Source organism: Polyodon spathula, chromosome 8, assembly GCF_017654505.1.
Source record: "Polyodon spathula isolate WHYD16114869_AA chromosome 8, ASM1765450v1, whole genome shotgun sequence".
Classification (NCBI taxonomy): Eukaryota; Metazoa; Chordata; class Actinopteri; order Acipenseriformes; family Polyodontidae; genus Polyodon; species Polyodon spathula.
The window spans coordinates 36580739-36605756 of NC_054541.1; the positions used below are offsets into that span (position 1 = coordinate 36580739).

General features: G+C 36.0%; 1 protein-coding gene across 1 annotated transcript; it reads left to right on the top strand.

The window, feature by feature from the left end:
• The first annotated feature begins 917 nt into the window (after positions 1-917).
• LOC121319881 (testin-like) lies at positions 918-9900 on the top strand. Its single transcript, XM_041257798.1, has 7 exons — positions 918-1043; positions 3606-3691; positions 4595-4847; positions 6140-6475; positions 7542-7757; positions 8150-8308; positions 9383-9900. The coding sequence occupies exons 1-7, from the start codon at positions 1017-1019 to the stop codon at positions 9572-9574; spliced, it is 1269 nt and encodes a 422-aa protein (XP_041113732.1). The 5' UTR covers positions 918-1016; the 3' UTR covers positions 9575-9900.
• Positions 9901-25018: the final 15118 nt, after the last annotated feature.

Sequence of the window (25018 nt, forward strand, 5' to 3'; positions counted from 1 at the left end):
ATCCCCTTGTCACCCGCCCCACACTTACTGGAAGATGCAAGGGAATAGCTGAGGGTTCCTTGACAACTGACAGCTGTGTATTACAGCTCCTCCCCAGAGAGGAAACCACTAACCACATCACTTGAGATACAGCGACTTCCTACTGTGGCAATAAGCTGCCTCTCTGACCGCACCCTTACTTGCCGGGCTTGAAATAAACAGGCACATTTCTTAAACACATGGCAATGATGCCTTATCACCCCCCCCCCCCCCCCCCAAAAAATTTAATTAATAACAATAACAATTGGTTTGTGTAGCTTTCCAAGTTTGTGTAGCTTTCCAAATGCCTGATGTACAGTACTTCAAACATTGCTTAAGTAAAGACATGGAACTTGAGGCTGTTCCACCTCTGAGCCTAACCCCCCAGTAACTTTATATTGCCTAAAATGAAAATGAGGCAGAAGTCTTTTAGTTTTGTTATAGTAACTGATGTACACCTGTTTTATTTTTTATTTTTTTATCATCAGTAAGACAAATCATAGAAACATAATGCATAGTACTGTACCTAGTTGGAGGCTGGACAGCAAATTAGAAATGTGTTTGTTTGTCGGTTTATTCCTTTATATGTATACTGTAACAGTTTGACTTCAATAAAAACAGAATCATCGGTTTAGCCTATAGAAGGTGGCTGTCAGTTTTAAAAAATGTATCACACACACACACACACACACACACACACACACACACACACACACACACACACACACACACACACACACACACACAGAGTCAAAATGATATCAAGCATGAACCAAGAGCTTGATTTGATTGGTGTACTACTTTCACTGGCCGAGCTGTGATTGGCAGGCATGTACTTGGGGGTTTCTGCACTGAATTGCGATTGGTGGAGGATGAGAGCCTGCTAAAATAGCGGAAGTGATATTTAGAAATAATGTAAGAGAGCATTGGACATTTACTGCTGTGAATGGTCGTTGACCAGTTAACAGTACTGTGAGGTGCGCAGTCACAGCTGGACCATGGAGTTGGAAAAAGAAGTTAAAAAGGTAAGACTTTCTTTCACATAACGTGCTCAGAGTGCTTTTGTTTTATGAGAACGCCCAAAGCAAAGATGTACGTTTTCCAGAGCAATTAATTTAATAGTAGCGTTGGGAAAGAGGGGATTCAGCCTAAATTTACAAGTTAAAAAAAAAAAAGACTGAAACCAAATAGAATAATGAGCTGATAAAAGAGAAGTGCAGTTAATTTAAAGTACAGTAAACATTTGTGCAAAGATTTTTTAAACCGTATTTTTCATGGTTCAGGACTTGATTTATAGTTTGGAGGGCTTTTTAATTGTGTGGTTTGTGCAATAATCAAGTTAAAGTTATGTTCAGTAAGTCTATTATGCAACTCTAAAAGAATGTTAAAAATGAGAGTCGACTTTTTTTTTTTTCTGGCAGAGATGCTTTGGCCTGTACTAGCTGCTGCACTAAACGCATTCCTAGTATAACTGCAAATTTCCCTTTTCTAAACTTCAGGCCAATAAAATAGAAACATTTATCTCTCTTCAGTCCTGATGTTAAACTACTAGCAGTAGTGCTTTGGGCCAATGATGCTTTTTTGACGAAAAAACTCAAAATATATATATATATATATATATATATATATATATATATATATATATATATTACATGTCATAAATGGTGCTGTATGTGTCCAAAATAAACTATAAGAAGTGTAAAGAAACAAAGTCACGGGTTGTCACTTCCAGTCGTGGGCTTTGTTCCTATATTAAATTAATATTAATGATTAATAGACCCTACTATTGATGCTCAAATAATAATAATTTATGGAAGCATCATTAACTGAGGGCTTACTATCAGTGAATTTAAAGGTAACATTTAACTGCGAGTAGTTTCTTTGCACTCAGGCCTTTTTAATGAACGCAGTCAAAGAAGTTAATTTCAGCATGGTGCATCCAAAACATGACTTTAAAAGGAGCAGTGGAGCCTTCTGTATCTTGGTTTTAATCAACTACAAATTAGAACCAATCCTTCATTTGTAAACCCGTATGGGTTTGTTTCCCTCTAGGTTTTCTTCCCTGGGTATGCTAAAAGCACTTGTTCGTCATTGTCTGGTGTTATGTTGCAGTACATATGTAACTCATTAGGTGTAATTGTGTGAACCACCGAGACTGTTGACAAAATAAAGCCTTTCTTGTGTTAGATAAACAATGGATGTAGTTATCTTATCACAAGGTGTGAGTGTGTATGTGAAACACAGAAAGCCTGCTTTTCATGTATTTACTATGATGATAACTGGATGCCATCATAATTTGGCAGTTTTGCAACGATGCCTCATGGTTTGTTGCACTGATTCACAAATTAAGAGGAAAAGGCGACTGCTATATTTCAGTTGGTTCTCAGTAAGCACCCATTTAAACAGCACCACCCTGGAAAACAGTTAACTATGTGGAGTGACATACTTTTTATCACACAGTAGTTTAATTATAAATCAGCACTGATCTTAGTATTGCTGATTCATTATCTAATTATCATTCTTTCTAAGAAATGTAATGCAGCAGTTCCATTTTTCAAGGACTTAGGAGGTTCAGCCTTCTGAAGGCATGTTTTTTTGGGTATGCCAAATTCTGCTGCCTTGGTATAATACCAATTTGCATGCCTGATTTTCCCCAAAAATGAAAAAAGAATCGTTTCACTTTAGTGCATTTCTACATGCTTAAATAATTGCCCTTATAAGGAAGAGCGTTTTCAAAGTGTTTTACTTCAGGCAGGGCTAGTGTATACATTTACACAAGGAGTTCAAGAGGGGTCTGTTCATGAGTCAGAAAGACTTTTGAAAAAAATTGGCTTTGAAATACATTTTTTAAGATAGTATTGTTCATCTCTCATGGGGAACATGTTTTGTGTGTCCATTTATGTTGGTGTTACATTTATATTCTAGAAAAGTGGACCAAAATGGTGTTTTTGATGTGTGTTAAAAGCCACAGTTTTTACACAGTGTGTGTGTGTGTGAGCGCAAGGCAAAAATAGCATTATTAGTCATTGAATACGTTTCCTCAACTGAACAAATACTAATACCTAGGTGAAATCACTTCTTTAATTAAATAACATTATTTCTGAATCCCTCAAGATGGCATTGCTAGAACATGACTGTTTAATAACAGAGAATCTGTTAAATTAATAATCTTCCTCTACAGATAGAACAGCTTTTTCAATTGCTCTTACAGCGTCATTTGATTGATTGACAGGCATCTAAATATTATTTCTCTATAAAGAACTGTTTGTGAAGTTTAATAATTTTTTTGGTTTGATGAAAAGTACATTTGTTCTTAAAAGTGTGTGTTGACCCGTTATGCATAAAACATGTCTCTGAGTGAAATTCCAGGTAAACCTGTGCAAGCCATGGTAGTTTCATTTAACAGCAATGAGCCGATGTAAAACCATCAAATTAGAGCAAGCATTCTGTGGTGAACAAGTCAAGCAGGTTCAGTAATAGTGAGATGTCTTATGGTGATGGAATTAAAAAGTATTTCTGTGATGTAATTTACAGTCTCATCTGACGAGTTTTCTTGATTTATTGCATAATTTCCATTTTATTCTCAGATTACCCTCGGACATGAAACAGGATTGGGAGCCCAGTGTTTGAAATGCAAGGATAAATGTGAAGGTTTTGAGCTGCACTTCTGGAGGTTTGTATTGCTGAATTATAATAACCTTGTTTTTCCTTAATGTTTTTTATGTAAACCCAAACATGCTGTACAATAATGTATTTAGTCGCAATATGCAAGAAAAGTAAAGGTATATTTATAGTAAAATAAAACACAGGATGCAGCTGCTCTTCGTGTGTAAGAACATTATATATCACAGCAGATGAACATATGCTTGTGCTTAATACCATTCTAGCTTATAAAGACATTGATAAAAAACTTTGTGTTGAAAAATGTGTCTCAGTTTGTTACTGAGTTTCTTTTTAGTTCGATTTATACATCATGCAACGACCTGTTTTTGTTATGTGTCTGCTCCATATTATTTCATGTGGAAAGGGATTTCAAAGGCAACAAGTGCCAGAATCTAATGAATTAGCAAAAATGAGGTTTGACATCAGTGGATTTTGTAATTGCACTTTGCTGTTTAGACCTGCTGCGTTCAGTTAACAACTAATTAGGAAAGCGAGTCAAAGGTTAACTGCATAACTTTGTGGTTTTAATTGGCCATGATTGTTTCGCTGGCGTTACAGTGAGGGAAACCACAATGCTTATATTTACGTTTGCTTGGCTTGGATAGTTGGCGGGTAGCGGACAGCGGGGTGGCAATACAACGGGTACAAATAGCACTGTTTTTACGTTGGTGACATTTGTTCAGAGAGAATAGCTGGCAGTTTGTGAGGGCAGCATTATAAAGGGGGGCGGTATAAAGCAGGACAACTGTAATAGACAACAGGCTTGGTACCGAAGACCATCACTGAGTTGGAGTGTGGTCGTGTGAAGGTTTTCCTACTATTAACTTGAGTGACTGTATGCAATCCTATGGGATATGGAGCATTGATAAGGTACTGTAGTCATTTAATCTGTACTGTTGCCTTGAATTTGCAGAAAAATTTGTCGAAACTGTAAGTGTGGCCTGGAAGATCACAATGTGCAAACCACCACAGAAGATGACAAGAAAATTGGCAAGCTGCTGGAGGACACTAAATACACCAGCCTCATAGCCAAGCTGAAGACTGACGGGGTGCACCACTACAAGCGCAATGTGGTGACACTGACCAACCCTGTGGCAGCTAAGAAAGATGTGGCCATCAAAGCTGTGACCTATGAGTGGACTCCTCCTGTCCCTAATCAGGCTCTGGTAAGGTCTGCTCCTTTCAAAACGGAGAAGCTTAGGATGTAATGAAATCTAGGATGGAAAACGAAGAGCAGTAAGCACCCACTAGAGAGCCCAGTTTTCTGTACATTTTATATTCTGAAAATATTTTCATTAAAGACCCAGTATCACATCTATCTAAGTTTTGTAAGAATACCTGTGAAATGTATTGGACCTTGCTGCGTTGTTTCTTATCGTCCTGGTGTAACATTCAGTACTTTTTCAGGATTATGGACAACTTTGGGGCAATGCCGGTCTGCCCCAAAGCACGATTACACTATTCAATTTTTAGGTTATTCAGCAGTATTTGAATGACAGGTTACTTCTGTTAAGGTGAGCATGCCTGCTTTCGCAGGTACTTTTGAAAACATTCTCAGCATTACTTTTCAGTAGTACTCTAATTTAGGAATTTAATTTCGGCTTTTAAATTGAAAATGCACAAAGAAATTTGTTAGACCACCTTATTAGTATTTTTTTAGAATGCCAAAACACACGAAAACATTTAAGTAAGGTACAACTGTTCATTACTTAAAAATAATGCATGTACAACAGTATGAAGGTTAAACTATGATGCTGGATCTTAGAGTAAGTAGCGGGGTTCCTAAAAATATAGTGTTATATGTCCCCACGTGTTGCTACAACTGTTTAAATAACATACCTGAAATTTTTCTTTGTATTAACATCCTGACAACTTTTTACACTTCATTTTTTAAGTCTGTTTCACAGCTCTTTTCAAAATGTCTGCAGTAATGCACTGGGTTTTGAGATCTGTCCTCCTAAGTCACTGCAGGAAGAGGGATTTTAAATAAATAAATAGACATAACAAGTGCTGTGGCTTTTCTGTTCCATACCACATTATGGATCGTTATTGCTGTGTTACCTGTTTGACAATGTGGGCAATAATCCTTACACTATCAGTGCACTGGAGCAGTGGTTTTGAAAAGAGCTTTGAAATGGATTGTATAGTGTAAAAAGTTGTCAGGATGTTTACAAGGAAAAGAAAAACTACAGGTGAGTTATTTAAACTGTTGTATTACTCTTTAAGGCACATAATGAAGTTTTGTTGATGTTTGTTTATATGGGCATACTTTTAAACTTGAAATTGATTTTAGTACAGTCAAGTGGAATCCATGTGAGCACTCGCATTTTTAACTTCTTGAACATCAGTGGAATAACTTCGGGGACCAATGAAGTAGTATACTGAAAAGTCCCAGGCAATACACATACACTCTGTCACTCACTGTCTATTCTAATGGGTCTTAATTCCTTTAATTCAGGCTGTGCGCTACATTGAGTTGCTACCAAAGGAGAAGCAGCCCTTGGCCGGCACTGTGGGGGCTGTGTACCGCAAGAAACAGATGGCTAAGCAATTGCCTGAACATGATCAGGACCCAGCAAAATGCCATGAGTTGTCCCCTAATGAAGTGAAGCAGATGCAGCAGTTTGTCAAGAAGTACAAGGATGAAGCCCTGGGTGTTGGGGACATCAAGGTTCCCGAGGAGATGCAGGCGCAGAATAAAGAGAAGGATCCGAGTGAGGCGGGAGACCAAGGCGCCACTGCAACGATGGAACCTCTGGGCAACAAGACGGCTCCTTCAAAAGGAGCAGCTTATGTAAGTGTGCCTGGTGATGCCAGCAAACTCATTTTTAGACATGAAAGGCTGCATTGAATTGTGTAAGCAGTCGTGCATGATTTTAAAATTGAATCATATTTTCCCCTTGGGAACGGAACTGTATTGTTGGTTGGGTTTTGTTTACGTAGAAAACAAAAAAAAAAGCCAATTTTAAGTATTGCATGTGTGTATGTATTTTACTTTTTCATTATATGATTGTTATTAGATTTTTTTTTTGTATGTAATTTCTTTAATGTCCTGCTAATCTTATCCATATATACAGTACTGTCCTACATTAATCTGTTTTATCTCGGTAGATACAACAAACTTATCATACCAGTTTTGGAATATTTTATATTAAGCAATAAAAGTTTGTAGGAAATTGTACTGCAGAGATAACCCAGCTATCTTCTAAATCAGTTTTACATTTCCACAGTGTACATCCTTCCTGTCCTAGACATCTTTTTTTATGATATGATTGCATGTCAGCACAATATATACAAACAAGTGTATAGTAACTAATTTCATCTATGTTTTGACATTTAATAAAAAAAAAAAAGTTGCAAAAACCCTTCTGTGCTTCATGGAAATGAGCAGCAGATGGCGCAAGTTTGCCGTTTAAGGAAAGCCTGCCAGTTGCATGGGCATAGAAAGTGACCCAGACCATGGGAAAAATACTTCATACCATTGCACTTGAGAGTCTATTTCCAACTCTGTCTATAAAAAGACCTTTCTAAAAATTGTAGTTCTAAAATTACTTAAGGGATTAATGTTAAAAGCAACTGTACTACATAAAAAAAAAGTTAAATATATTGTGTGTGTGTGTGTGTGTGTGTGTGTGCATGAATAAAAAATATACATTTTATTTTGTAGTATTTTTGCCCTGAAATCAGATATGGTATGCATCTGATTCATAGTAAATTTGTTAGTAAATCTACTATTCAACATCATGCAATTTTAGTAGTTTTGTTTTTATTTTTCAAGTGCTATTTATGCAAATAAAAAGTTTCAGTTCTCTTCAGCTAAGTAACAACACACCTATGTTCTGTCTCTCCCTGACTGGCAGTCTTGTTACCGGTGCCAGCTGTGCATGAAGGAAGGAGACCCTGCTGTGTATGCTGAACATGCTGGCTATGAGAAGCTGTGGCATCCAGCTTGTTTCGTGTGTTGCACCTGCAGTGAGCTTCTAGTGGACATGATCTATTTCTGGAAGAAAGGAAAACTGTACTGCGGCCGACACTACTGTGACAGCGAGAAACCTCGCTGTGGTGGCTGTGATGAGGTACGAAGGACAGCACCATCATTTTAATATAACCGCAAAGAACTGAATCCCATATGTATGTATTTTGATATTTCTCATATAAGAGTTTCAGAATATTTGCTTTGCAAATAAGAAAATATGGTGGATCCCAGTTATTTCCACTGTAATTTCTGTACTGATCAAATTGTTCCAGGCTTTGCTGTGTACCAGCCTTGACAGAAGATATACACTTTTTGACTACAAGGCAACAGTTGTAGAGATTCTGGCTGGACCACTTTCTTTTATAGAGTTGCCCTGCTTTGGTCATGCAGAGTGAAATGTTAAAGACACTTGTTTAGAATGCACTCGCCGGTATTGATTGGCTTCTTGCTTGTCTCTCTTTCTTTATTTTCCTCTTGTTTTAACCCATCTAGCTGATATTCAGCAATGAGTACACCCAGGCAGAAGACCAGAACTGGCACCTGAAACACTTCTGTTGTTTTGACTGTGACTGTGTCCTTGCTGGAGAGATTTATGTCATGGTGAACAACAAGCCTGTTTGCAAAGCCTGCTACATGAAGAACCATGCTGCGGTAATGACCTTTTATTTGCTGTTAGTTAGTGTCTGTTTCGACAGGAGCTTTTAGTACTCGTGTAAAGGAGTGGATGTTAATCAGTGTTCTTCATTAAGACTTGACTTTAAGAAATATGTTGGGGTCCAGCTGAGACTGTTTTGCCACTTTTTTTTAAATGTTGTCCTTCAGAGTCACAAAGAGGGGGAACAAATAGTGAAGCAAGAACATAAAACAAATACAAGACTAGCAAGAAACTGTTTACTTTCTGGTTGCAATAGTTACAGTATTAAGCTGTTTCTTGCTAGTTTTCTAACATTATAATTGTTGCAATAATGATATGATTTTCAGAAAAATGAGGACAAACTCTATACTTCAAAACAGGGCTGTACAGCTGCACGTCGACTCGATCACACTAACGTCCCTACAGCGCAGTACTGGGATGTTTGAGGGAACATTGAGTAAAACTGTTAAGTGGTTTCAAGTACAATTTAGAGTCTAAACAGACTTGTTATTGAAAGTACATTCATAACAATGTAATGTGTTGGTAGGAAGTATAGTTACAAATATCTACTAGCTAAAACTGCAGAATAATCAAGGAGCAATTAATACTGGTGCTAATAAAATAGTAGAAATTGACTTTAAAGGGAAAATATCAATTAAACTTTTTTAGGGGCACCTGCATGAAAGTAAACCTCTTTTGAATGTTGCTTACTGTATAGTGTGTGTTTTTGGTCATGTGTATCATGAGAAAGCCATGCACTATAGAAAGGAGATGCTACTAAAATCTATTAATTTGGAAAATATACTATTTAAAAAAATAATCTGCAGCATTTACTGGTACAAGACAATACACAGCTTTCAAACAAGTGGTTTAACACTGTTTTATTAGATATTTATTACTTTTTTTAAAAATGTAATTTTACTAAGGCAGAAGATCCGGATAATTTAAATTTCTGCCAACAATTTCTTACCGGGTAATGTTCACAGTTAATGTTATGATTTTCTTGTGTGTCTTGTATATTTTAATGAATTCAAGAGACGGATTATCATTTTGCCAACATGTTTTTTTTTTTTTTTTTCCTGTTCCTATAGGTGTGCCAAAGCTGTGAGAATGCTTTAGAACCAGAGGCTCAGCGAGTGACCTATGGCAACTTCAACTGGCACGCAGAACCAGAGTGCTTCCTCTGCTCCTGCTGCACCAAATGTCTGATTGGCCAGAAGTTTATGCCAATTGAGGGGATGCTCTTCTGTTCAGTGGAATGCAAAAAGAAAATGACGTCTTAAATGACAGCTGTAAAAAAATGGTTACTGAAGCTTTACTTATTCTGTACAACCAGGAACCCTTTCATTACTGTTAAACTTGTATCTGAGAAGGTTAAGGTCCTGGATATTATGCACATACTCTACTGATCTCTTAATGAGCAATACTACTAGGCTAGTTTTTTTTGGTGATAAAACATCATATACATGCCAATGTCCAGATATTAATGTATTAATGACCACTTGTTAAGCATTTAGAAATGTTATGAATTTGTTATCACTGTGTACATGCAAATCCTGTATGTGAAACATAAATATGCAGTTTTGCACAATAAAATACTTTTGCAATACATTGGAATCAATATAAATGGGATAATTGCAAATATTTATAAGCATTTGCATGAGGGAAGCTTGTATGAGTTTGCAAATGCGCTGACTGCATGGCCTCCTCCTGCTAGTATATCCTAAATGATTTCACCAGGCAACTGCATATTTTCAGTGTTCTGGAAACTCCTCCTATTCACAAAAGTGCATAATAATCTGTATTCCCTTACTTTAGGATTAAGAGAGTGTGTGTGTGTGTGTGTGTTTTCTGGTCTACTAAATGAATTTACAATGTGTCTTCTAGTTTGGAAAACAAGCACAATTAAAGGAAACTCCACTTTGCTGTGGGCTATTGTTTTAGATGGCCACAGTCCAGACTGACAAAATAATTTCCACTGCCTCGCCATAGTGTGTTCTATAGGTTGGTGTTCTTAAAACTTGATGTAACGTTTATGTTTTTTTTTTGTTTTTTTTTCTTAATACTGTAACATCAGCAAGCCAGTTGGAACAATATGGGCCTTTATGACTGTTTGATGCAGAGGGTCAAGGCAGTACTACACTGCGGCCACCTAATTGAAAATGACTCTAGCATATACAGTAAAAGAATAAATGTTACTCCATTTATTATCAAAAATATGATTTCTGATGACGTTATCTCTGTTCCAAGAAACAGAAAATAAATGCAACATGGATGGCAGGAACTTCTGTATAAACCTTTATCTCTGATGAGTTTATAACAAACGTTTACATGTATTACAACTTCTATAAACCTCTATCTCTTGAGTTTATAACAAACTTTTACTTGTATTACTTGTCCTTAATGAAAAAATGGACATACTGCAAACACTTAAATGACAATGAACATTTCTAATGCTGTTATTGAAAGTACACACCATATATATGTGTGTGTGTTTCTCTTTCTGTAGAATTCTGTTAACAATGTGTTGTTCTGCTGCTATATAAAGAGTAAAGGAACCAGCATTGGTCCTGGTGTAATGATAACTTGCTCTCAGATTACTTAAATCAAGTTAGTGTATACCGTATTACTTTAATTGCAGTTTCAAAAACATGTGACTAAGCAGCTGATCTTCCTAATGATTGGGAAGTTTATGTATAAAGCTGACTGATTAAATGGAAAGTGTGGGTCTTGTTCCAAGAATTAACTTTTGTAGATAAAAAATATTTATATAAAATAAGTTTCCACTGTATGTCTTTTAAAAATGAAAAACATTTATTGCTGCATGCCAATTCACACAAAAAAGTATAATACAGTATACAGTACTTGACTTTATTTGGTGCATTTACAGTAGATTCAGAACAACAACTTTCATCTTTCACCTGCATGTTCTTAACTTTGAAGCAGGAATTTGGGGGTGCAAGTTCTTAACACAGATTACAGTCAAATGGTACTATACATGATACCAAAGAAAACATTTTGTAGTCAAGGGAAATTAAAATTCAACTGTATAAAACTAGAAAAGAACAAAAATTAAACCTCACTTTTCTGTAACTAAGTCAATTGAGATATGCATCGTTACTTTTCATATTTGTATTAGCTGTCATAGGTATGTAAAGTTTTTTTTTTTCTTCTTCATATTAACATTCTTCTTTTTGTTGGCACTTCCATCCTATTATCCAGCAGTGTGGACCCAAATGGCTGTCACAGCTTATTTACAGTTTAGACTAGGAGAATAGCCTCTGCTCCCAGTTGTGAGAGATGCAGGCAATTATCATTCATAAACCTCACCAGCCTATTCTGATTACTCACTTTCCCATTACATCAGAATGTGGTGGTGTCAGGCTGGGTATTTCCCATCAAAGCGGAGATCCTTGGATTAAAACCAGTTTTGAATCTAACGTCAGCATGCTGTTTGTAAACCACTGCACTCTTTCAGGTTGGACATGGCGTAATGGTAAATGATGCAGCAGTACAATACTCTTAATCCATCCCCTTTCAAAGGCAATATTTACTTTAGCCAAGTGTTTATTTCCCCAGCTTTGACTTACAGAAGTACAATACTGTACAGGTTCCCAGTGTCAAGTATTGCTCCCGTTTTGTCCAGCAAGGGGTGCTGTATCATGCTTATAGAAATAGGAGTACTGATGGTCAAATATTTGTATGCACTTCTCCGAAGGGACCATGCAGTTTTTCTTTACTTTTTCAGCAGGACAACATTGGCTCCAGTTACAGTTTAATTCTCCAAATGTTAATCTTAACCTTTCACCTTCCACTACTCCTTAAATGGGATGTGTTTCAGTGTATTTTGACCCTAAGGCACTTGATTCCAATTGTCTGGCAATCCTTTAACATGTCTGGGAGCGTATTTTGGTTGAGTATTTGGTTGTCCTGCCAAATTTTCCAGATGGCTGTGACTAATGAAGAGGTAGAGAGTATAACAGGAAAATAGCAGATGCACCAAAAGGTTAACCTACTTGATTTTGTTTCTTTAGTTCTGTACTGTATTTTCTTTATGACAAAGACTGTAAATAGCTGATAAAATATTATTAAATTCTAAATAAATAAACCAGTTTTATCCAAGATATACAGAGGCTAGGAAAGCATTGAGAAACAAAAAATATAATAAGAATAATAATTTCAACTAGAATGTTTAGGAGGAGTGACTTTTTCTTTGTCAGTGAATGAAAATGAAAGCAACATTGTGCCAGTGACTGAGATGGTAGAGTGGACCCCAGCTCTATCACTAATTACTGATAAGAACAGGTTGCTACTAAAAAGAGACAGATAGATTGCTGTGGAATGTGTACAGGAAGTCAACCGTTCTGGAATAACAGTGTGCAAAAAAAAAAATGAAACCATCCATCTACCTTATGAATAACAGGCAATCATTGAAATATGTGATGTTCTCAAGCAACACCAGCTTCAGCTTCTACACCTTCTGGAATGCATGACAAGCACAGCAGTCTGCTTTAACACTTTCCAGATGAGAGTGGTGTGGAACGCATTTCCTCCATGTTATTGCTAAATCATGTTCTTGTAATTGATATCAATAATTTTTTTATGGACATTATTTGTGCAGATGCTTTTATCCCTGATACTTCATTGAAAATGAGAAGCTATTCAAGGATCAGGCCTGGTTAATCCAATTAAAGGAGACAGTACACATCTACATGCATTTTTTAAAAAAAAACAATAAGAACAGAAAGGGCCATTTATTTATTTATTTATTTTTAAGAAACCCCTGTACTGTATGTTCACATGCAACACTAACCCCAGGATTACATTTTAATTTATGGTTGATTTGAAAGCACAGAATGTAACAAAAACTATGAAAACTATTTGCTGTTTAATTCATTACATAGCAGAAACCATCAGTTACCTTTATCACAGTTTTGTTTGTTTTGTAATTTGTTACTTTTTAAAACACACCATAGTTAAAATTTTACCCTAAAGTAAAGCTGATCACTTTTGAAATAATTATGAATTTCTGAACAAGTGTCTAAACATACATTCATTTCACTGCCATCTACAATTCTGAGACCAAATACTAGAACATGAAATACAGTACCTCTCCCAATAACTATGTATTTGTCTTTGCCAGTGCATTCAACAAAGGCACAAACAATACACAAACAATTATATTCCATGAACATTTTTGCCCAGTGTTTTAAACTGGTTCCATAATTGCATGAACTAGAGATGCTAATTAAAGAAATAGGAACACACTAAAAGCATGTGCAGCAATGTTCTGTATTCACAGGATGCTAAAGGATCAAATAAATGTTCAAAATGAAATATACAAATGCCAAGCACTCACCAAATGTCAGCTATCAAGCTTGTATCTTTATTATTAAAAAAATCATTTTTATAGAAACTGTAGAACAAGAGAATTCATGCTCATGCAGATGTGAGATGCCCCCAAACTTATTTTAGATGACTGTCTTTTGAACTTTTCCTGCTTTATTCTAAGAGTTCCCAATGTTCTGCAGTGCCTTTTCAGCTGGACAACCAAGCTGATTTAATTAGACAGGACTCCTTAAGAAACCTGCTTGTCTACAAAAATTGTCACTACTTTCTTACACGCCCCTTTCAATTCAGCTTTGAGGAAACAATCCCTATTGATTTCATTCTCAACGCCAGGAAATCGTCTGTTGTAAGTTTATGCATTAAACATTTTTCAGAAACTCTTTTGACAGGGGATTAAATTAAAAATCCCTTTACTTAAACGTATTAGTTTCACTTTTTTTTCGAATGGTTCCCATTCTTCAACTGCGAAATCCCCTAAATCATCCTCGTCCTTGGTATTCCTTACATTAGTTAAGACTTTCCTTTCAAATAACTCTTGCAGATTTGCAGACCAGGCAGATTATTTCAGTGCCTCTGCCTGTTCAGCCAGTAGAGGTGTTTCATAATGATGAAATATCCTCCATAAAAGTAAGTTTATGTCGGGTGTTGCTTTGACTGGAAATTGGTGCCTGCATAGTGATTTGCACTTCTCGCAAGGGTTCCTGAAGAGGTTCTATTCAGCAAAGCTGGACCCCCAGATTACTGTATGTAGAAACTAAGAAGACCTAAGGAGGAACAAATGGATGCCAAGAGATAAAATATTATTCCATGATTCAAACTTTTATCACTGGAGAACCAGGTAGCCTCAACAATCATTGTTAATTTTGTAATTGTATCCTACGACCTGCACCAATGGTAGCAACACATAAAAATACACTATTGAGCAGGTCTGCTGGATTGAGTGATTTGAACAGTATTCTACTCTATCCTTTGAAATCCCCTCTCTTCGTGAGCAAGTCTGCTCGATTGAGTGATTTGAACAGTATTCTATCCTCTGAAATCCCCTCTCTTCGTCGCTAATGAGATTAAGACTTTTGCTACTAATATCTTTATATTTCTCATTAATTCTAAATCTTACATGTTAAAAAGGATTCAGCATGTCTGACTTTGGCTTGAACTTCATGAGACAAAGTGGGACATATTTTCAAAGAGTTTATTCCGGTCTTTAATTGACTCCTTTTATTTGCAAGGAGAAAAACACCTCCTGTATTGACTTAACAAATCTAGCATGACATATCTAAATCATTTAATTGAAGGTATCTTTGGCACTCTCCAGTTGTTTGTTTCTCAGTTTCGTGACTGTGAGTTTTCATCTTTCAAAAACTAGGAGTTAAATAAAGACCCGGTTTGAAATTCTTTGAAAATATGGTGCAATATATCACTGAGACAGGAAGAAGTGGAATTGATAGAATTACATTTAGTCCTGGGGTCTATTAAACGCTTTACTGGCTACTTGTACTGACTTTGGACTTTTGACATGAGCAAATCAATGCCAAGTTTGAGCAATAGAGTGGTGTGTCTGAGATTTTTTTAAAACTTAAACATGCCAAGCACTCTTAAAAAACAAACAATTTACAGAAATTGCAATCACTTTCCTTAAGGAGGTACGTTTTTCCCCATGCAGCCTATGTACAACTAATTTTGGTTTGGGAGGTTTTCATAGACTTTCTCTGTGCAATTATTACCTCTTGAAATCCTTGGGCAATTATTGTTTACAGCTGCTCTATCGTGATAGACCAGGAAGATTCTGAAACAAGTTGTATCTTTTTTTTACCATACAAATGTATCCTGCCCCTGTACAAATGCTTGGTGTGGAATTTGAAAACTGTTTTCCAGAGAAAATATAATGAAGTAATTCAAACAAAGTCTCAATGGACTTTTCTAAAAGTGGCCTTTAGAGTGAGTGTCCTTTATATCCGTGATTTAACATGGAAAATGCTTTTACCAGTCACCAGAGTGGCCACTACAGCAGGTGGTATTTCTATACTGGTGGTCTTTTATACAAGCTCGAAGCTTACCTCACAAATGGAATATTTTGCTATTACTCTCCCAACTCTTCTTTTTATTCCACATGTATTATGTCAGATTTTTTCTTTCTTGTTTACATTGATCTGTGAGGGAGCTATTGTTGCAGCAGGAGCACATAATTCAATCGAGTGTTGACAGTGAAATATACAGAAATACACTTTCTATGAAAGAATATGCAGAAATATTTCAAATACTCTTTGTTCATCGTGTGAGGAACATATTTGAAACTCACTTAGAAGTATTGAAGTTTTATCTGGCAATGTGAGACAATCTTATGTATTTTGAATAAATCTTTGCTTTTTAGCAATTAAAAAAATCACTTACCTTAATGCCTTTGTACTGTATGTCTGTAATTAGAAATGACATTTTAAGCTACCGTATGTCTGACTCATTTGATACCTGCCTTAGTCTTAACCATACAGCTAGTCTATTAACCTCTTTATTCTAGTGACGATCTGTGTAAAGCACCCTGATGGCACAATGTATCTAGTGGTAGGCTAGCTCTGGGGTGCTGTATTATAGAAGCCTTACTACATAATGTAGTCATAGTCACACTCACATTTTCCTAGAGTGGGCTTTCTTTATTCCGTATAAACATCATGATTTGCAGCTGGTGGCTTGAAACCCTTCTATTTATTTTTCCAAATAGCTAACATTCGAAGAATGTTAAATGCCCATGTTTTTTTGTTTGTTTATTTGTTTTTTTTTTCTTTTCTGGTTAACAACTTAAAGTACAGTAATAAGAAACACCAGATTTGGACCATCGCCAAAAAGGAACTATGTCTTTTGCAATCATGCATGAAATCCACTTTGGATTTACAGTTATGCTTTCTGAAAAGCTTTCTTTACTCAGTTAATAATGCATTCAACCTTTCCCTGGTGCAGCGTTTACAATGTTGAGCCCCTACGTCAGGGAAGAACCTCACAGCTTCTTCTCTACCTGTTTCGATTACGCATGGGGTGATGACGGCTGTAGCGAAGAATCAGCGGCCAAGCAAGATTTATTCATTCACATCATTTTAAATACCATAACTTCCTGTTGAGTTCTCTTCTGGTGGCTGAGATTCCCTTATAGCAAATTATAGGGGAGTTGGTTATGGTAAATAAAGTCAGATGTGTTAAAACATGGTCTTATCCTTTAGCAAACGAGCTGTTTGATCAGCAGTGCAGAGCCAAAGCAACAAGAACAAAAGTAAAGTGGGCTCGGGATTTGAGAGAACTTTAGTTATCCATTTTGTAAAGGGTTCAGATTTTTGTTCATTACTCAAAGTAATGTATATCTTTACTATCAAGCAGAGAAAGAAAGGAGAAGAATATGGCAGGTGTGTGTCGGATGAGGAGAACAACAACACTTATTTTGTTTCTGCATTACATACAGCATTCACTTACAGTATCATTTACATCACACCCAGTAGCCAAATACCATAAGCCATACATCTGGAAATACAGTAAAGTCACGCAGTGTGCTGAAGTTACTTTGATTACCCCTAAAAAGCGCCATCTGCTTCGAATACCATTTAAAAGTGTTCTCTTATTATTATGAGTGATTCTTAAATGGAAATGTGATCATTTCTCCTATAACTGTTTGTACCGGTAAAGGTTTACTGTTATCTACTATATCTACCATCATTTCAAAATTACAGTTAAATCTATATCCAACACACTGTTAAACCACACATTTTCCTTTAAGAATAGTATAAGCACAGATATTATAATCCTGAAGTGTTTGTTTCCTCCAATTGTGCACCACTGTGTTTCAATATTTCCTTTCTGTTCAGCATGTACCAGGACCCATTATTGCCTGGATTTTGGCAGTAATTGTCTCTTTCCTGCAAAATAATGTATGAAAATGCAATCAGTTCTGAAAAAAAAACAAAAAAAAAACAAGTTAGTAGAATACTAGAGCTATTTTGGTGTTGGAGTTACAGAGATACACAGTACTAAAAAACATCACTTTTACACAGCTCTAAAGGCTAATTATAAACACCCTGAAAGGGACTTACAAAATGTTTCAAATTAACAAATAGCTGAGTTACTACTGGGGCACCAAGTGATATATGGAATGCATCTAGAAAGATCTACAATTAGTTGGTGAAAAAAAAGCCACTTCATTTATTATTGTTGTCATGCATGTTATGTATTTCAGATCTTTACACTGTCTTTATTATCTGGTGAGCCTTTTGAAACTTCAATCAATTGCAGACATTTAACCAAAACAATGGATGCATCGAATGCCAAAGCAGTTTTATGACAGGGGTTAGACTTCAATGAATGTAACGCAATTGGGTTTGCAGCGCCCAGCATGCTTGCTTTTAAGATGTTGTCAGTAGTAGCTGTAAGTCTGCCTTACTGCATATTTAATGCAGACATTTCGTATAATGAAGAAAACCCAGAAGAGCCCATGTGATGTGCCAGATTACACACCAGTCCTGACCACCACATGATAGGCATGAATCACGTATCTGCATAAGGGAACTTTCCTAATTTGTCCTGAAGTCATAACATGATATGACTGTGGCCAATTGGATCCCACTGGATGAAATACAATAACAATACAATATCAGGGATTGCCTGGAAAACACACAGGTGAAGTCTTTTTTTTTTCAATGAGGTATGCAAATCACAGTGTTTTATTTAATAAGTAATTTAATGAATATGTTTATGGCTGCTGTATAAAAGGAACTATTACCATCATTTTAAGCAATCTGATAGCAATCTCATTTTATTAAAAAATATCCAAGTATAATATTATTAAACCATACAGTACAATCTTGTTCAATATCACTTATTTTAATTTACTTTACTGCAAAACTGTTTCCTTTCAATTCGAAGATGACCAGCAATGATACTTTTGGAATATGTCAGGTATTCGCTGAGCATTTTATCTCAAAGCTGCCGATAGACCCCTCCGTGGAGTGACGTCCTTGGTCCCGCCTCCCAAGGTAATGCAAAAGAGACTGAAGTCTCCGTGCGGTGACTATTCATTACCTCGGGAGGTGGGACCGAGGACGCACTCCACGGAGGGGTGTATCGGCAGCTTCGATATAAAATTCTCAGTAAATACCTGACAAGCAGGCATATCCCAAAAGTATTGTTTTGGCGGTCATCTTCAAATTGAAAGGGAACCGGGGTTACATCCATAACCTATCGTTAGTCTTCTATGTACTTGTTTAGAGGGAATCTAGCTGAGATACTTTGTATTAGGGCCATCTGGGATTGCTGTTTCAGATAGGTAAAAGTGAATTTCTTCTAGCCAATATGGTATTGAAATTATTCCACGTGTTTCAGACAAGAGCCAGGCAAAGCTTGGAAAATTTAAGAGGCAGTAAATGTTGCAGGCAGGAATGCAAAGCTACCTTGTATGGTAATAAAAATGAATACGAGTACATTTTATAAGTATAATCAAAAAAAAATTATAAGTATAATCCATAACGGTATACTAGTTGAGGGTACCATTTGTTGCTACTGATTTGGAGGGGAATAACGGAATGTACTATACTTTGGAGCGCACATTTCTTTCTGTGAGTGCTCTGTGACGTGTCCCCCCCCCTCAGGCATTTGGTATGAGCCAAGAGTTCTTAACAGCGCTGTGTTTTCTTTCTGCATACATTAGAGACAGTGAAGCCTTTTGAACATGGTGAAGGATCCCAGCAACACCCCTTTATGTGACCTTCTGAGTAAATGTTTTGAAGTGTTATTTACAGTGACTTGTGAAGTGTACACATGCACTGCTGTGGAATGTGAGAGGGGCATTCCGTAGGCAGCTCCGAGCTGGCACAGGCTCCCTCCACACGGAGGCTCTTCTGAACACCTTGTCCACTTCAGCAGTGATAATGTATTAGTGGTTTATGACAGGATAATGTTTTTAAAGGCCCTGAATCATCACTTGATACGCTAAACATTTTAAACATGCACATTTTCAAAAAAAAAAAAAAAAAATTAAAATAATCAAGGCTATATTTAACCCTTTCTACCATTTAAACATATACGTAGGGCATGTACCCAACCTAAGCTAGTGTAATCTCTTGTGGATATTTAATCATGGTATAAACAAGCTGTTTGGACTCTTCACATAAGTACATGAAAACTCTCTTCTTATCATTGATAAAGCAATGCTACATACTTTGCCAGATGTTAGCCTATATATTTAGCCCAAGTGGTTAGCGCTATGTACAGTATAAGTGCCACAATAAATTTATTTTTGTGATGTGTCAGGGCTTTGGGAATTCCCACCCATTCCCAATATTGGAAAGTCTTTCCAACACAGCAAGTAAATGTCAGATTCTACACAAGGGGCACATACACAACACCTCAGCTGAGGCTTGAACTCTACACCAGTGTATTATATATTGTGTGCTCTCCAGTCACAGACTCTACTGTCATACTGAAGCTACTGTAGGGCAGTAAGAATATATATATACATTTGTCCAAACTTTCTGGGAGTACATTCACAAAAGGAACTACTGTAATAAATTTTAAAATGTTCCTGTATATGTGTTACTTGTGACTGAATTATGGCTGAATAGAAAAATAACACAGGCACCTCAGAAATAAAGTTAATGCCCACACCACAATTTAAAATAGACCCGGGATCTCTTTATTGTAGGAATTGCCTTTGACTGACAAAGGGATCAAGAAAAGTTAGACTGTTTTGCACTTCTTCTGTGATTTATGACCCAGGTTCAAATGTTCTTGTTCTATGAGAGATAAGAGTCACATTCCCAAGCTCTGAATACCAGTAGGCCTCTTATTGAACTCAGTTCTAACTTGAAAATAAAAATGAACGAGCCCCAGGTTAAACAACTTTTTGGTAAAACAATTTAAAACATTCTACAGCTATGAATGTGTTTGTCTAAGACAACAAATCAAGGCAAAGTGATTCCTTCCAATTATTATGCACATTATGTTTTTTTTTAAACAGTCAACGGATGGGTGTTTTCTCTAATTTGGGGGAATGCTTTGTGTTTAGCTCCTCTACCATTATGAAGACTTATCCATTTTCTTTTAGGGTAATCCACCGAGTCGTTCACAAATTGCAAGATTAACATATTTTTCATAGAAATAAACACCCAAGCAAACATCCATCCATACAGTAGGACAAGTGTTGTGTGCTGCACACTCACTAATATGCAAACATGGGATAAAGCTGGAGCTTACATGTGTTTCAGGGCTCATGGTTTATACATCTCAGTTGAAATGTTCTTTTAAACTATGCTACTTTCAATGTATGTGCATTAACATCTGTTGTGGAAAGTACAGCGCATGTACATACAGTACCCTGAGGATGTGGAAACAAAGCTGGAATGAATAAGGTCTAGAATGTCCTAATATTTTCACAGCAAGTACACAATAGACTTTTTTTAAGCAATTATCTGCAGGGCTTGGAAAGTTCCTCTGTATGACTCATTGTCATCACCTCGTAATTATAGTTTAATAGACCTTCAGGAGGTCAAGAAAAGGGTGGTCCATGATGGAAAGGGATTCTCATTTGTAGCTGCTGGATGACTAACCCTGTTGTAGAAAGATAATAGATTATTGTTCTGTGGCATGCTGTGTACATTTAATAAGGTAGTCTAATATATAACAGGTTTCTGCTGCTTTAAGTTGGTTACAGACAGGAATATTCTTTCAATACAGAGGGTGTAAAAAAAAAAAAAAAAAAGCATATTTCAATATATAGAAAATACCTGTACAATGCAGATATCGTCCCATATATAAAGAAACTGTCTTATATAGACACTATAGATACCAGTACTCAAAACCCTTTGAGAAATGTGAAACCTCAAATCTTTAAAATGGCTGCTTGTAAGTAAACTTTATTAATGTGTTTTTACTGCCTAGAATAGATTAAATAATTTCTCATTTCCAAACCGTTCGGCTGAAGCAGGAAGGGCTGAAGTGCAAGATCGTTCATGTGACTGCCATGCATCCTAATCAAATTTGCCTGAAACCCTGAACCGAGTAACTAAGGAAACCAATCAATATTTGTTTTTTAACAATTTTGTAAAAAATTTTATTGAAACAGTAAATGGTGTCAATATGTATTTCAGAACATAAATCATATGGCATGCTGTCACGCTGTAGCAACTGTAATTATACATTGGTTTCACAGTGTGAGCTGTATTCTACTTCAATATAAAAATGTATAATGTTTCTACCATTTAACCACTTGCCTCTTATATAACCAGGCTACATCTTTTTACAACAGAGTTCTCCTGTGAATTTCCAAGTAGAGTGCCATCAAGCATCCCTGGTATCTTATGATACTGTCTGCCCAATGTGAAACATCATTGTGTTTATATACAACATGGATAAGCTTGGACGAAATAAAAACTTATTTTCACATTTAATAATATTAAGTAAAAAAAGAAAAATAATTGTGTGTTGGAGATAGTTGCCACAGAAGTGGCTCACCTATAAGGAGTCTTTAATACTTTAGTGCTGTAAAAAATATTATAATGTATCTTCAATTGTGATAGTATAAGTGTATGGCTATAATTAATTTCTCGTTTCCAGTATACCGGCATTGTTGAGGGTATATTTACATGGTTTGGGTTGCATATAATGTAAGTAATCAATACATGCTTCATGAGCGACCAACCAAATGTACTGTAATTGAAAACTTAAGTATATGTACAGTGTATGTCTTCTCAGACTGCAGAGGACACTTTTACATTTTGCTTACATAAAATTTAAGAAACACGGGCCCATATTTATCACTGTGCCGTAATGATACGTAAACAAGAGGAAGTGGAAAATCCTGTTCATGTTTTCTTGTGTGTCCTGGGCTTTAATAATATTAACAAATAAGATTACATTTTTTTTTTCTGTCGCCTTGTACAATATGATTTTTTGTTTTGTTTTTTTTTTAAATAAGGAATTCCCTCCAGCACTCTCTCCCTCTGTTTCTCACCTTCCCTTTCCCTCTTTTGTTCCCTTTGTTTCTCTGAAGTTGGAAAATAAAAATCTGCCAACAGCCATGAATAACCCACCTTTTAAAGTGAAGTATTTGGCCCTGACTCTGGCAGCACCAGTCTCTGTGTGCTACATTCCACAGCAGTGATTCACAGATAGAACAGCCTGACATGGCTTGAAACACAGAGATCTGTTCCATTGCCGAGCTGACGGGACTTTGCACAGAAAAAAAGATGATGGAAACCCCTTTGCAGCTGAAATAACTGGAATGACATGGCTATGATCTATGAGCCTCGCTGAATTCATTAATTTTTCTACTTATTAGCACAAACTTTTACTACATTATATAGGACTCCATGTACAACGCTTTAAACTCTTGAAAGTGTGTGTTTTTTGCAAAGTCTATTTTGATGGTTTGATAAAGTTGTGTGTGACAAAACTGTTCTAGACTGATGGTAAATAAGCCAAATCATTCAAAGAAGTTTCAAGAATAAAAAAGACTCATGAGAAATATTCTCTTTCAATAATTCATGGTCCCCATTGAGTAATTGGAAATCAATGTTTAATAGGAATTGACTCATTTTTATCCAGACTTTCTGGTCAGAAGTAATTTCAGTAGTTCTACCAAAAAAATTAAACCTGAATGGAAAAATCTGACAGCTGCAGTGTAATACTGAAGTTATCTGTTCTTATCATTAGTGTGCTAGTACAGTACATGTTTTTATTTAAATATTTTAACAGCTACATACATACAAACATAACAGCTACATTCATGTTAAATGTATGCCAATAAAAAAACAAATAGTCCATTGGCAGGATTGTACTGAGATTTTTTTTTTTTTTTTTAATAGAATTCCATCTGATTATAAAGAAAGAATGCAGAAAAATCCCTTTCCATTCTCCATTATAAAGCACATTATGCAGTTTTTGCACAGAAGAGGGCTGGTATATCTTGCATTCATGTTGCTCTTGCAGACACACCCAGGTAAACATCTTAACCTTTATGCTGCATTAAATTCACAGAGAGTGTTCTGTTCAAATTTATATTTTATTAATGTTACCTTGTCTCCTTGCATCTGTTATGAATTTTCTTTCGTGGTGTTTTTCATATATTATTGAAGGGTTTTTTTTGTAATATTTTCCTTTATAAACATTATGACACAAAGAATTTCATAGAAAAGCAGTCCGGATGTTATGTTGTTGTTTAGTATCAGGTTATGGTAACAGTCTACAGTGTGTTAACAGATGTGCACGCTGATAATAGTGCGCCCCTGTTCCAGACAATTGTTTTTGCATTGGAAATCTATGTGGTCTCTTTCAGAGAATGAGACACTAAAAACTCATTTCACGCTGCATGCTCTGACTAGAAATCTTGGGACTGCTACTTCTTTTGATGCAAAACACCCTGGATGAGCTTGTTGTAGATGTGGGTTAAAAAACTAGTACACTTAAAAATAAATTAAAAAAAATACAAACTGTACATATTGTTCTGTGTGATTTTTTTTTTTTAATCCTTAAAACTAACAGGCCAATGTTCACTGTGAACTAATTTTGCCTGCTCTGCTTTTTAGAGCTTTGCTCCAGAATGTTGTTTTTTAGAGCTTTGCTCCAGAATGCTGTTTTCAAGTGCTTTTTTTTAACTGGCTCCGCTGGTTCCTGTGCATCTCATTATCTCAGTGCATCTGTTGCTGAGGTTCAATTTTCAAATCACAAGGTGAAGCAAAAGTGTCACCTTTTGAAATGAGCTAATGCAGATTGATAGAGGGAAGCTGGAATGTTAAAACATGGAATCCGGTTTATTATTATTATTATTATTATTATTTTATTATTATTATTATTATTATTATTATCATGTACAGCACGAAAGAACACCAGCATGAAAACAAAACAGATTGCTTTGGCTTTAAAGCCCTTGTATGGTCCTATGCATATTACCTTGCGTACTGGTTGTTAAAAATGATGGTTGTTAAAAATGACCATTAAACTACAAACCTGGACTTACAATTACAATTAATGGAAGTGCTTGTCTTACCTGGTATAATTATTCTTGTTTGCTTTCAACACTGTTTTCATGACTATTGCTGTGTGCTCCTGTTCGACAGATCAAATAGAAATTAAAAGTGCTTGCTCTTCATTACCATAGAAATAAATACATGAACAACTTCATTGTGATCCATTGAAAATAGTCAATTTTTGCACACGAGCACGTGAGAAGTATATTAGCGTACAAAAAACGGACCAGAGAAAAATCTTTGAAAGTTGGCAGGTACCTTTTAAAATAACTGTGACCTTTAAAGTGTTTTTTTGTTTTGTTTTTCTGTACCATCTCAAAATAAAAATGTGCACCCAAATACAACCTCAGCTCTGAAATCAAATTGGTTCTGCAGAATTGTTTA